Source organism: Myotis yumanensis, unplaced genomic scaffold (genome assembly GCF_028538775.1).
Source record: "Myotis yumanensis isolate MYYU_CA2020_CCGP unplaced genomic scaffold, mMyoYum1.0.hap1 SCAF_16, whole genome shotgun sequence".
Taxonomy (NCBI): Eukaryota; Metazoa; Chordata; class Mammalia; order Chiroptera; family Vespertilionidae; genus Myotis; species Myotis yumanensis.
The window spans coordinates 40,586,240-40,600,565 of record NW_027223767.1 but is presented as its reverse complement, the minus strand read 5'-3'; the positions used below and the strand labels follow the sequence as shown (position 1 = coordinate 40,600,565).

Here is a 14,326-nt window from a genome sequence, read left to right as displayed (position 1 = left end):
ACAATTACATGCTTAGCATTTGCTATGTGCTCTGAGGTCAGGTATTCATCTTTGAATCCCTAAAACACCAGTCATGTGGTAGGTGTTCTCAAAATGTCTAATAAATTAACATCTCCCCAGGGAATAACAGCTCACACTTACGGAATGCTTGCAGGTACCAGATAAGGACGGTCCTGAGAGCTTTGCATATTTTAACTCATTGAATCCTCACAAAATTACGAAGTACGTTCTCTTACTACTCATTTTATATATGAAGCAACTGAGGCCAGAGAGTTACGTGGCCTGCCCAAGGCACACATCTGCTAAATAGAGAAGCCAGAATTCAGATCCCAGGGGGCCATCCGGGCAGTGGCCTAGAGGCAGGGACTACCACGATGGTATTAAACTGATAAGGACAGATACTACACTTGATCTTAGCCAAAAGGCCGAGAAGCGATAATGGTATTAAATGCTCAGTGCACAGAGTTCCTAACAGCTCACCCTCTTATCTGAGTGGTGAGATACAGTGGGCATGGCCAGTATCCTAGTTTAGCTGCACAAACAGAAAAACCTTCATGTCCAAAACCCCAGGGGTCAGGCAGGTAGTCTGAACGAGGTAGCCATAAATAGGGAACTGGACTGACCAGTCACCTCTACCATTCCCAAAAGGCTCTGTTGTTTCTGCACTTTCTTTTCCTGTTTCCTGGACTATTCAAAAAGTTAGGAAACACTTGCAGTGGGCTGGCTATGAAAGGTCATGAAACCTATTTACCCATTTGAGGAGCTATTAGCCCTAACAAGGAAGGTTTGGAAAGGGCTGAACTACACAAATACCTTAAGTGAGCAGGAATAATTTACAGAATTTCATCACTGACTACTTCTCTCAGGAATAACAATAAACTCATCAATGCAGGAAATCAGAAAAAGAAAGGAAGACACCAAGGAGATTAGCATGATCTTGGCACCAAGGCGAAGGAGTAGATCTAGAACCCCAAATGGTTTGGGGGAACTGACAAGAGCTCAACTCTTGATAAATTATCAGCCAGAAGACTGTCCCATTTTAAGCAAAAGACCATTTTACTAAGTAATTTGGAGTCTTCTGAAAGTTTTAAAATGCTCTGCAGTCTCCTACACTACTCAGAATGTTCTCTCCTGGGGAAAAGCTCACAACCATACAGCCTTGAGGCTTTCACAAAGGTATACCAGAGCGTTTTAGAATGATGCCAAATCCAGTCAGACTCCCGCAGTGCATTCTGGGAGTACCCAAAGGCTCAGGTGGTCTTTAACACACAGGTGGATGTGTGGCAGCTGAGATGGGATATGCATCTTGTGCCTACAGAGCACCATATGTGACACCTTCCTGATCTGTCCCTAGGGCAGCTGGAGCCACTGCTCAGCCCTGGACAAACAAGGCTCTCTCAGATAATCCCTTCTTCTTGGTGGGTACGGAAACTGTTAAACAACCCAAGTGATTTCCCTGAAGGCACACAGAGACAAGAACTGAGTGTTAGGGGGGGGGGGGGGGGGGGAAAGGACACATATGTAATACCCTTTGTAATGCTTTAAGCAATAAAAAAAAAAAAAAAAAGAACTGAGTGTAGGGGAAGGTGTGCCTTAGTACTAGGAGTATGAAAAATGAACCGAATGTGGCACATGCCAGCACTCGCTTTGGTAAGTATTTCACAAATGCTGGCTTCTGAGTTCCGGTAACCCAGAGATGTGCCAATCAGTCTGCTCCCAGATATGCTGCCCTGGGAATTTCAAAAGATGCCAAGGAGCCCTGGCTCTCAGTGAATTTCCTCACACCCTCTGTCCAGATGTTGACATGCTCAGACTTCTTGGACTGTTATCAGGAACTGGGGGTGAAGGAGGGGAAGGAGAGAAGAGCTAAGAGCATGAGCCATTCCCAAACAGAAACAAATACATACCATTTTGGTCTTCGGCACCACACACTGAAAAGGAAAGAGAAAGAAGGCGTCTGAATATGTGATGATCCCAGGAAAACCTGCAACCTCCCTGACTTCATTTCTGATCTCTGCTCTTTCCCTGCTGGGAACCAGGGTGGCCGAGAGCCCAGAGAAACACCTGCCTTCCCCACTCACTGCACACGCTGAGGACTCAGAAAGCTCTTGCTGGTATGTCTGGTCTAGTCTCAGAACAGAGGGGCTCTACTGATTTGCATGAACAAAACTGCCAAGCAGAAAGGATTCTGCATAAGCACAATATCCCTTGCTATTGCCTTTTATATATATATATATTTTTTATTGATTTCAGAGAGGAAGGGAGAGGGAGAGATAGAAACACCAATGATGAGAGAGAATCATTGATCGGCTGCCTCCAGCACGCCCCCTACTGGGGATCGAGCCCGCAACCGGGCATGTGCCCTTGACCGGAATCGAACCTGGGATCCCTCAGTCCGAAGGCTGACTTCTATCCACCGAGCCAAACCAGCTAGGGACCATTCCTATTGCTTTTAAAGCTAGCATTAAGTGAAGAAAGAAGGTACAGTCTGTTCCAGCCAGCCAGGGCATCCTGATGAAGTTCCCCTCCGGAGTTCCCATCTATTCTCTATGTCCTCACAACTCTAGGGCGATTCTGGGGACAGTCCCAAAGGGAAGAGTGAGCCTGATCAGGTGACTGGTCAGATGTCCCCTAACTGATGAATTTGAGCTACTGGGAGAGGAGAGCCTGAAATCTGACTTCAACTACTGTTAGCATGCAAGGAATCGAAATGTTGATTGGCAGGAACTAAATCAGTTGGGGAGGAGAGGGAAGGAGGGGAGGGGGAGAGAGTTCTAAGTGACATCATTTCAGGAAATGCAGAGTTCAAAACAGCTAAACACGTTTCTCTTCTGCAGGATTTTCTGCCTTTACTATAAAGTATCTACCATGAATCAGTAACGGGGGGTGGGGGTCATAACAAAGTATTTTTTCCAAACTAATTTGATCACAGACCTAGATACTATACTGGCTTGTCACCTGAAAATGATACCATGTAGAATGATTTGGGAAATGAATAAAAGGAAAAGCCCAGGTATGACAGTTTCTTCACACAGTGTGCGCAAACATTTGCTTCCTAATCTCCCTACTGGTTAAGTATTGTTGGAGGTAGTAGGGAGTGTGGTGGGAAAGGCCATGAACTTAGACCAGGAAATTCTCAATTCAATTCTGGGCTCTAAAATAGAAAGAGGATGAATAATGCCTATGTCATAGGCTGCTCTGAGGACTAAATAAATGTATACAACGCCTAACCCAGTCCTGGACTCAACTCCAAATGACAGCTATGACTAGATGGGGCAAATGTGTAAGGAGACTCCTTCCTTGGAAGATGCTATTATGCTGTGGAGTGACAGCTGCCACTCAGCCCCTCACCCAGGTGCTGGAGGCCTTTCTGATCCTTGTACAGCCGCGTCACCCTCTCCATCAGCTCCCACTTCTCACAGCAGCCCTTGTAGTTGACGAAGTTACGAGCCAGGATCTCTTTCAGCTGCCGCACATTGAGACCTTCAATGTCTTCCAGGTCGGTCAAGTCAGACAGAGAAGCCCTCCGGCCCGGAACGAAGCTGTCCTCTGAGTCGACGGACTAAACAGGCAGAGATGAGACTGGTGGGCTAAGCTCTGAACTCCCCTGGCTCTCTCTCCAAGGACCCCAGAGCACTCTCACACCATCTCTGGTGACTGACCTCAGAAGCAGGAACAGAGGCAGGGAGAGTGGGTGGCACAGTGCTTTGCACTGAAAAAGACCAGTCCCTGCCTGACCCACAGTTCTGTGCTCAGGCCCAACAGCCACAAACCAAGCAGTGCATGTAAGAGAACGAGCACGCATTGGAGTCTGATGACCCTGCCTTTGAATCCTAGCTCCTCCACTGATTACTGCTAAATAATATGTGGTGAGCTGCTCCTCTCTCGGAGCCTATCTGCCCCCGCATGAAGGAGAGAGCAGTGCTAGCACACTGGGTTCCTGTGAAGATTAAATGTGGCAGCACAAGAAGCCTCCTCACATGGCGCTGGCCTTTCTCTCTCCCCACTGCAGAGATTTCTGCTTTCCCAGGGAAGAGGCAGACTTCCCTGGGAGCACTCCTCTGTAGGCAACCTTGACCGTAACTCCGTGGCCCCAACGGCTGTGTCCTCTGGACTGGCCCCGCCATAGCTGAGGTCTGCCTCCCTCTCAGCTTTCCTCCTGATTATCTGACCTCCTTCCCCTGACAATGGCTACTGTGTGCTTGAAGCAGAAGGACAATGAGATCTGCACAGCAGCACCAGGAGCCTGCACTCGGGCAGCTCTCAGAAAGTCAAGAGACTGGAAACTAAGGGACCATGCGGCTCCCCGGTCTCCGCTGTGACCTCACAACTCCGCACTAACATTCTGATAGTTTCGAAGGAACACTAGCACTAAACCCCAGCCCTGAAACAGAATTTCAGAACTATCATCACAGACTGATTCTTCTCTCCGCCTCAGAGTCTGTTGAGAGGTTCCTAATAACAGCCCAAGAACACGAGGCAAAGGGCAAAGGGCAAAGGCAAAGACCCACATCCAGACCAAGCAGAGACCCACCTGGGTCTCATCCTCAGCAGGTGCCCTGGCTGTGCTCTCCGGGCGGATGGGTTCTTCTTGGTCCTGAGACACGTGGCCATTGGCCTGTGGGAAGAGAAAGGTGCCATCACATCCGCAGAGATGCCCCAGGGATTAGCAGAGCATTGACCTGTCCTGAGCTCACACCATGTCCCATGACTCCCACCTGCTCCCGAAATCTATAGTCTCGCACAACAGCCTGACAAAAGCTTGCTCTCTGACTGTGTTAGGCAGAGAACCAGAGTGCATGAATTCTGCCCACCACCAGGATGGCATTAGCCCACTCATCGCTGAGGTACCTTCAACACTCTGGTGGGAGGAAGACCCTGTGTCCACTGCAGGAGGTTGCTCGTCAACTGTCACTGAATTGTTTCTTGCCACTGACCCCAAACTGCCCTTTCTATAACGTCCACCCTCTATCCTTGGTTTGCCCCTCAGACCAATGTCTACTGCTTTCTTCAAACTGTTCACAGCATGTCTTTCCTTCCTCAATACTAAATCCTCAACTGGCCCAGCTGAAACAGTTTCCGGACCCTCACCACCTTACTCCCTCCCTTCTGGCCCATCACCACGCTCACATTCTGGAAATGGAGTCCAACCAGCCCGGCAGGGCACTATTACTAAGAGCTGCCTTGAAACCTGGTCAAACATTTATTTTAAAGCATCTAAGATCCTACTAGCCTAAGACTACATAAGACAAATGCTTATGCTTACAAAGTTTCACTCTGCTTAGAATTCTAACTTCTCAAACAGTTCTTCTTAGGTACTTCTTCAGGTTTCACCAAAAACTGCTCAGAACTATGAGTTTCTTAATCCCATCACCATTTAAGCCACAAGTCCCTTAACTAGATCCTTTTCACCCACTACTCCCTCCGTGCAAAGCCTCCTGTGAGCCCAGAGCAGAGTGTCTGAGCCCACAGGCCTTTTCCAGTAGTGAGGCACCAGCAAAGGGACAACCTAGGAAACCGGTCACCCGCTGGCCCCAGCCACTTCTCCCCGATTAGGATCCGTACATGGAGCTAATTAAGAAGAGGCAAGCAACTACAGCAAGAATGGAAAGTAGAAATCGCCACCACCACCCAAAATGCCAAGAGAGGATACAATCACACGTGTAGCAGAACAGGTACTGGGAGGCACCCAAAACCATGTCTTTATCAACACCTCTCGTTCTCTCTGAGCTTTATGCAGATGTGTACAGACTGGCCTCCTGGTGTCACCTGGGAGTTACAAAACCATCTTCCAGAACCTAACCTGTTCCTAAATAGGCAGCTTTTGTAGGTCTATTTTTTTTTCTTGGAAAGAGAAATTGGATCTCATGCTGCAAAGCATATTGCCTTGGCCCACTGGCTAAATCAAAATCTACAACCAGCATCTGTCCAGTTTTGCTTATTCCATACACTTCCCTCCCTAGCAACGACTACCAGGGCACTAAAGGTAAAGGAAAGAACCCCGGTGGAGCAAGCACTACGAGATTTACACACTAGTGCAGCTCACTGTGGAGCTGTCAGGGGGCCTTGCACAAGTTACTTGACTTCCCCCATGTGTGTTTTTCTGGCTTGCAAAAGGTAGCTCTCACCAGAACAGAGGATGTGAGCTGACGTGAAGGCCTCCAAGAACATCGGAGATCAGAGAAGTGCCCAATTAGATCTGGCACATACTGTAATCTGTAGGTGCACCTGAAAATTTCCAGTTAATGACAGGAACCTTAAAACCTATTCCCTTCATTGAAAAACCCACCTGAAGGTTCTTTAGGGGAAAACAATTTACTCAAGTTGCTCTCCCAGCTCCCCCTAAACAGAGAGGAGTGCTCAACCAAGCACAGGGAGGAAGTCACAGCAGGAGGTAAAACCTGCCCAGCAGAGAGAGCCAGAGCTTAGCAAAGAGTTAAACTCCAGTTGGGTAGAAAGCATGCTCAAGCCAACAAGAGAGTAAATGAGTTCACTGCAGGTAAAGTATGCTATCACGCTGGCCTTCATGCCTCAGTGCCCGTCAGAGCTGAACCAGAGGGCTCAGTCCTGGCAAAAGAGATCATCAACGGGCAGCAGCCATCCACTCCCCGGGTGGGAACGTGAGTACTATGCCAGCTCTAAGTAGCTCAAAGCTCTTTGGACGTGACATCACACTAGTCAATCCTCCCACCATCTGGCAAGAACGAAAGTGGCCTGGGATTACTACCTCATCTCACTGTTGAAGGCTCAAAGTTCACCCGGGGTGACCAGAGAGTCAGTGACAAATTGGGTGTGGAAACTGCATGGATCTTCTAGGTCCTAATCCCCCCACTAAGGCACTTAAGTTCATCCATAGGACACCATCACTCCTTACACAGTGGTCAAGTCCACCCGCCTCACTCTTATCCCACTTAGGTCTGTGTGCCTACCTTTCCTCTTAGAGAGGCTTTCTGAGGGCAGAGACAATGCATTACTCATTTTTGTACTTCCTGTGCCGGTTCATAACTCAGTCCATGTGCTGCTCTTAGCTTACCATTCCCAGGCCCCACTGGGATGATGACAAGCAGTGTATTTTTCATCCGATGCCAACCACCCCTGCCCAAACAGTAAGTGGCCAGAGAAGCAGTGCCCTTGTCTTGGTTACTGTGCTTCCCTGCTCTCCCTTCCCTCTACATGTTCCTTTCTTTCCTATGCGCCTTGGGATGGTTACTAAGGAACCAGTTCCCTACACAGCTAAGAAAGCCCACAATAAAGGTGAGTCCGTGGGAGGGCAATTTGAACAGAACTAAATTTGGAGAGTTAACTGAGTTTTCTCCAGTATTTCTGGAACAATGAATTTTTTTTTAATGTCTAACTGGGATATGTATGTATTAAAAAACACCAAAAACCTGGGACTGTGCATTATCACCTCTGAAAAAAGCCAAAACCTGAGTGTGGTGTCAAGGAAATATCACTCATGCATCAGTAGGCAGAAAAGTTTCACATCATCAAGAACTTAAGCTCACACCCCACTCCCACAAGCAGACAGGAGGGGAAGTGAGCCCTCCAACTGGCAGAGACTGCAGAGCCGTACCTGCTGATTTTCCTGAGCCTGGGCGGGAGGGACAGAAGTGGCTTGTGAGGGTGCAGAAGGGAGGTTGGGTGAGGTAGGAGGTATTGTGCTGGCATGAGGCTGGTTCAGGAAGGCCTGCTGCTCAGGGAAGTCCGGGGAAAAGGTGGGGGCACGAGTCCTGCCCTCCTGGGAGATCACAGGCTGCTGGCCAAGCACCAAGAGCACCAGCTCCTCTTTTTCCCGGCACATTTCAGTAGAGATGTCATGGAGGTTGAGATAGTCCCGCAGGTCCTTCACCTTCATCTTCATGAGCTCCTCCCGCTGAAAGGCTGTTGCTCGGAATCGTTGGCAGAGAAGGCAGAGGCGGGGCCCATTTCCCACTTGGCTCGAACAGGTCATGCAGAAATTCTTCTTACAGTCCAGGCAGGTCTGCTGCTTAGAGCAAGAGGCAGAGGAAACCACATCAGATTCTGAGAACAAGACAGAGTGGCCTGGGAGCTTAGGGCTACCAAGCCTAACGAGACCGCCAATCACGCTTTAACTAAGCTATCTCCTATATCTAAGGATGCAAGCTAACTTGCAGATTTCAGGCTAAAAGCACTCAGGTGGCAGACCCTCTGTATGCATCTGTGTATCCATGTACAGGACACTATGTTTATTATCCCATGTGAGGTTTTATTTACTTTATTGAGAGAGAAATAAAGGCTATTAAGACCACCAGGTTTAGAATAAAAAATCCCTACATTTTGCCCTGGCTGGTGTGGCTCAGCTGGTTGGGCATCATCCCATGCACCAAGGGACTGGGGTTCAATTTCCAGTTAGGGCACATGCCAGGGTTGTGGGCTCGATCCCCAGTAGGGGGTGTGCAGGAGGCAGCTAATTGATGTTATGCTCACATCAATGTTTCTTCTCCCTTCCTCTCTCTCTAAAAAAAATCAATAAACTATTCTTTAAAAAAAAAAATTCCTACATTTTTATTGTCTCCCTCCTCCATGTCTTGTGGTGTCACCTTGGGTGTGTAACTTAGCTTCTCTGGCCCTCAGTTTCCTCATCTGTAAAATGGGGGTGGTAATAATATCTACCTCATAGGATTGTTGTAAAGTTAAGAGATAATGCATGTAGCATAGGGGTCCACAGTAAGTGTAACTGTTTTAATTATTATTATTGCTAGGAAATATAAGCTAATGATGAGAGGCAGGATTCAAATCCTGAACTATGATTGTATTTATTGCCGAGATAAGAAAGCAAATGTAGGAAGGTTGTGGTGGTGGTTATTATTACTATCATTAATTAAATTTACTGAGGGGCCACTATATGCTAGAGCTATATCTCGCTTGTCATTTAAATCTCAAAGCAACCCTGCAAAGTAGGTATTCATGTACCTCCGTGTTTCACAGACAAAGCAACTGAGGCCTAAAGTTCTAAGTATCATATTCATGGGCAGGCATCAAGCAGCAGAGCTAGGATTCATACTCACGGTCTGTCGGGGTTTAATGCCCACAGTCATGCTCTTTGCACCAGGCCATGCTGCCTAACTCAGTCCCATTCAAGCTGACAGTGGTACTGGGTCAAGAGCCTGGCTCTCCATCTCCAAACTCCCAACCCAGTGCCCCACCCAGAGGCTGGTGCCCAGGCTCCCTCACCCCAGGAAGGCCCACTCAGAGTGCTGGGAATTCAGTGGGGCAGGAGAGCACATCCAAGACAAATACTGAGATGGCTATGGGAGGCCCTCTGGACCTGATTGAGGGAGCTCTCGTTCGTGAAAGTACAGAGTGTCTCAGAGGGCAACAAGAGGGCCTGGCAGGCAAGCTGGTACCGCCTGGCAGCAGCAACTCCCGCAATCACAGACAACACAATACACGATGGCTTGCTCAATTCAGGCAGCAAATCCTCAGCCTCTTGCCCCACAGGCTGAGCGAGCACGGTGACATCTGACTGAGCTTTTGCAGCCAGGAGCAGGTCACACTCCAACAGGAGAGGTCACTCCTGGGCACACTGGGATGATCCTAAAGGGCACACTCACTAATCGTTTATAGAAATAAAAACCTTTTCATCCTGTGGTGACTGAAGTATTAACCTAAATATTTCTGCTCCCCCTTTTCTATTCAAGCCAACAGGAATGCCCAAGAGACTTAGATTCTCGCAGGCAAAATCACAGACACTTGTGTGGGCTGAAGCACAAGTCTGCATAGCGGAGACAGCTATATTTAGTCTTGTCAAAGTGTCATTCACGTAGTAAGGGGAGGAGGGCATAATGTTTACCACCCAGTTTGACTATAAATACTTAGAAGGCATTGCGAAAGGACACATATCAAGTTCCCTATTCTCCACACAGTTATAACCAGACAATAAAATGTTCAGAAACTGACTTCAAAGGACGCATGGCTGCACTCGCTTCCTAATGATCTGGGACCAATAGCAACTCAGGTGGAAAACGGATATCTTGGGGCTTGGGGGTTCATTCATACCAGAAGCTTTTCTATTGGAAAAATAAAATGTGTTTAGGATGACTGATAGTGAAATGAAGAGGCTTCAATGTCATAACACTGTAGGTCCTGACATGGACCATTACTTATCAATGCACTTTGACAAGACCTAGCTTGACACAATTAAAAAGCCCTGAGTTGCTCAATCAGCCCAGCTCTAAACAACGCTCTACTCTTTCTTCAAAAGTGTGTGGTTTAGCCCAGCCAGCGTGGTTCAGTGGTTGAGCATCAACCCATGAACCAGGAGGTCGAGGTTCGATTCCAAGTCAGGGCATATGCCCAGGTTGCGGGCTCAATCCCCAGTGTGGGGTGTGCAGGAGGCAGATCAATGAATCTCTCTCATCATTGATGTTTCTATCTCTCACTCCCTCTTCCTTCCTCTGTGAAATCAATAAATATATATATTTTTTAATTTTTTAAAAAATGTGTGTGGTTTATTGGGTGCAAGATCAGCAACCCAGCTTCTATGCCCACCACCCTCCAACAGGGACTCTGAAGTCAGCCTGCATCCGAAACACACCCTAAAAGAGAAAGAGAGCTCGAGGCTAAAATCCCAGTCGCAGAGGCAGGAGAGAACAAAGGGAAGGGAAATGCAGCTGGCCATCAACAAATGTGGGCAGAACGAGCCAAGAATCATGCACGTATGAATTCTAGCAAAGTGTGCAAGCCAACTGAGTAACAAGGTAGCGTGAAAGATGAGTTGGTGGAGCCAACGTGCCTGCATAAATGCCAAGAGAACACACACATCCAGCATTTAAAAAGCCGGCTGTGGAACCTCAGCTAGACACTGCCCTTCATGGATGCCAGGTGAGATGCTCTCCTTTCCTAACCCACCCCTCACTTATTCCTCCTCCTCCCACCACCCATATTCCCTGGCACTTTCTCAGCCTCCCAGTGCCCCCTCCTCCTGGCCCTTCCTATAGGCAGGCATTCATTGCTGCATCCCCCTGGGAGGGAAAAGGGCAGCCAGGAGTGACACACGCAGGGTAAGTCCTGGCTGTCCGCTTTCTAGCTAAGGAAATTTGCACAAAACAGATAACCCCCCAGAGCATCAGATTCCTCACCTGAAAAGGCAGGTGGTCTGTCGGCCTAAGGACTACTGGAGGTATCACATGAGATCATGTATATGAAACCTTAGCATAAGGTGATATGGTACTCACAAACAGGTTCCTTTCTGCCTCATCTCTGAGCTTTTGCAATACCTAGGAACCCAGCCCCTCTCTTTCCACTCTGAGATTTGAATACCTCATCCATGTTTCCAAACACAAACTCGTCTTCCTCCTCAAACTGATCCAACTAAAGAGGCTGAATGCCAAACTCACTACAGAACTGTCAGGGCTGCTGATGCCGGTAGGTATTAGCAATACAGATGGGATATGTGGCTTGGGGCAAAAACAGCCTGCCATTTCTCTACAGGACTGGAAACTCTGGGGAGGCAGGAGATACATCTTTCTTAGGTTCCCTCTGTGAAATCCTTAATGTTATCTGTGCTTTGTACCGAATGAGCATTCAGAAAGTACTGACCAAATGAAGAAAAGAAAGGTAGTAGGATCCATGTAATCGTTTCAATTCAACCGCTTCAGACAAGACATTTAAAAAGCCCATGGCTGTTAAATGCCAAACCCTTCCGATAAGAATGCTGATCCACTTAAGCATGAAATTACAAATGAAAATTTCTAATAGGAGAAAACATTCTTAATATTCACAAAATTCACTGTGAATCACACAAAATTATTTTTTACTTTTGTAACAAGAAAATATCCAAACTGGAACTTGCCTTCCCCCACCCCACCCGCCCACCCCCCCCCCCCCGCCCCCGCAAAAAAAAAAGTATTCTTGCTTTTGCTTTCTTATCTTCTTTGTATGGCTATGCATTTGCTCCCACCTTCTGTCAGACTGCAAGCTCTCTGTTAGGCAGGCATGACTTACTTCATCTCTGCCTGTCTAGCCCAGGCAACGCCTGACACACAGTAGATATTCAATCATTTATTTTTCCAATAAATAGGGGGGAAGGTTCCTTATTTTGATCATTTGCGATGCTCCTAGGCACACTGGCCAATATCCTGTCATTTTCAAATTTACCTTCTTCCCCTACATTTCACCTGTGTTCATATGCAAGTAACTTAGTGTCTGAGTCTCCTATTTTTCATCTGTAAAATGGGTTAACAAGTACTACTTCAAAGAATATGGCATGAAGAGGTGCTCACTAAATGAGCTATATGATCGATCAGTCTCAGCCACCACCCTAGATCACGTCTCGCCAGGTGTCAAGTGGGCAAAAGCTCCCTAAGTGCTACACCTGTTACTAGTGAAGCCATGTCTACTACCTGAAACAGGACTGATCAGGTCTTCCTTTGTTTAAAGTCGTTCTGATGGCTCCAAGCTCCTTACTAAGTCAGTCATAGCCCTTTACCACCTGATCCCACCTTCGTTCTACCCTAACTTCCCAAGTATCCTGCACTCTGGCCAAACATGCCATTCACAATTCCCAAATAAGCCTTGCACTTGCCTCACATCTGGTACCTTCACTTGAGCCACTGCTCTGCAAATCAATAAACCTTCCTAGAATTATCAGCTAGAATGACCGATTTACCAGCAATGCCTGATTCCCCAGTACTTACCGTACCCAGCTAAGTGTTAGCAGTTCTTTGCAAATGTGGGCCTCCTTAATCAGAGAGGAAGCACCGAGGGAAAGGCCTAGGTCTTTCTCTCCTCTCACCTCTATCTCCACAAGCTAGACCTCTAGCAGCTAGCAAGCTGCCAGTACAGGACTGGCGCTCGATGAAAATCTTCAGCATGGAATTGTCAGCCACAAAGCAATGAAAGTAGAAACTCTGGTCTACTTTCTCTTTTTGAAATTGTTCTCACCTCAACTGTCCATTATTTATTTAAAATTTTTATTGCCTAACTACTATGTGGCGGTCACTGTTCTAAGCACTGGGGATAAGAGGTGTGAACAAAATGGATAAGATCTCTGTTCCTATGTACCATCCCACAAACATATTTATGTCAGGCGGTGATCACCACTATAGAGAAAAATAAAGTGTCTTCCCTTCCTCACCCAACCATCGTTCTCCTGTCTCTGGGGGAGCTTTCCTCGCTCATTCTCATTCTCCCTCTGGATGAGAAATGTCAAGAACTCGCTAGATCCCCTGGTTCTCCCAAGGTTTCAACATGCTTGACCCCAAGCCTGGATCACCATCACTGTCCTCTGCTCTTTCTCTCTGCATTTCCACTCCATAAAGTATAACTAACATGTTTTAAGAAGGCGGTCACAATCTCCCACACATATTGAGAAACGGTAGTTAAATTTTGGGGGAGTCAAAAGCTATACATGTATCTAGTATTTATGACTGTACGGAGGGGGAGGGGAGGTTGTCAGTGCTCCTAACCCCCACATTGTTCAAAGGTCAACTGTAAGTGTGTGTGTATGTATGTGTATATAGAGAGATAGGTAGCTATATATAGATATCCTATATAATAAAGATATAATATGCAAATGGTCATTACGCTGTGAAGCTAACAGCGGACCATGTAAGGACCGGATCACTGAGCAGCAGGAGGGTGGGGTAGCGAGCTACAGGAGGGGGCAGGGCAGCAATCTATGAGGGGGGAGCGGGGGAAGGGGAGGATAAGGGGAGCTACAGGAGGACGGGGCAACAGGCGGAGAGCTACTAGAAGGCGGCGGCGAGCTACTGGCACAGATTCGTGCGCAGGGCTACTAGTAGATATATAACAGTAATGTGGAGGTAACTACCAAAAGAACCAGCCCAAAGAATTTAAAGTAGTTGCCTCTGAGAAGAGCGAAATGAGAAGAGGGGGATTCTATTGTTTGTAACAAACTTTTTGAACAATTTGACTCTAAGTTATATACTTATGTAACTGTAATAATTTTTAAATTGTTGAATAATAATAAAAAGTTATACACTACCAGGTTAAAAAAAAAGGTTCAAATAAGCCTACAGCTGCCCTGATCGGTTTGGCTCAGTGGATAGAGTGTTGGCCTGGGGACTGAAGAGTCCCAGGTTCGATTCCGGTCAAGGGCATGTACCTTGGTTGCAGGCACATCCCCAGTAGGGGGTGTGCAGGAGGCAGCTAATCGGTGTTTCTCTCTCATCGATGTTTCTGACTCTCTGTCCCTCTCCCTTCCTCTTTGTAAAAAATCAATAAAATATATTTTTTAAAAAAATAAGCCTACTACAAATTCATGCTGCTCATTTACACAAGGGTTTTTCCTATTCCTTCTTGCCAATTACTTTGCCACTTCTATCAGCAGTTGTTCCTAGCA

At 47.1% G+C, this 14,326-nt stretch overlaps 1 protein-coding gene and 1 pseudogene across 4 annotated transcripts in view; both read right to left on the bottom strand.

Annotated features, from left to right (window-relative positions):
* RFFL (ring finger and FYVE like domain containing E3 ubiquitin protein ligase) overlaps positions 1 to 14,326 on the bottom strand; it is a 76,889-nt gene that overhangs the window by 3,339 nt on the left and 59,224 nt on the right. For all 4 annotated transcript variants that reach the window (XM_070394456.1, XM_070394458.1, XM_070394457.1 and 1 more), the window contains exons 3-6: positions 7,574 to 7,984; positions 4,535 to 4,618; positions 3,352 to 3,562; positions 1,908 to 1,931 (exon numbers count right to left, since the gene is read on the bottom strand). In XM_070394456.1, coding sequence (XP_070250557.1) covers positions 1,908 to 1,931; positions 3,352 to 3,562; positions 4,535 to 4,618; positions 7,574 to 7,984 — 730 coding nt within the window. The remainder of the gene's footprint in view (positions 1 to 1,907; positions 1,932 to 3,351; positions 3,563 to 4,534; positions 4,619 to 7,573; positions 7,985 to 14,326) is intronic.
* LOC138995281 (U2 spliceosomal RNA) lies at positions 222 to 437 on the bottom strand (annotated as a pseudogene).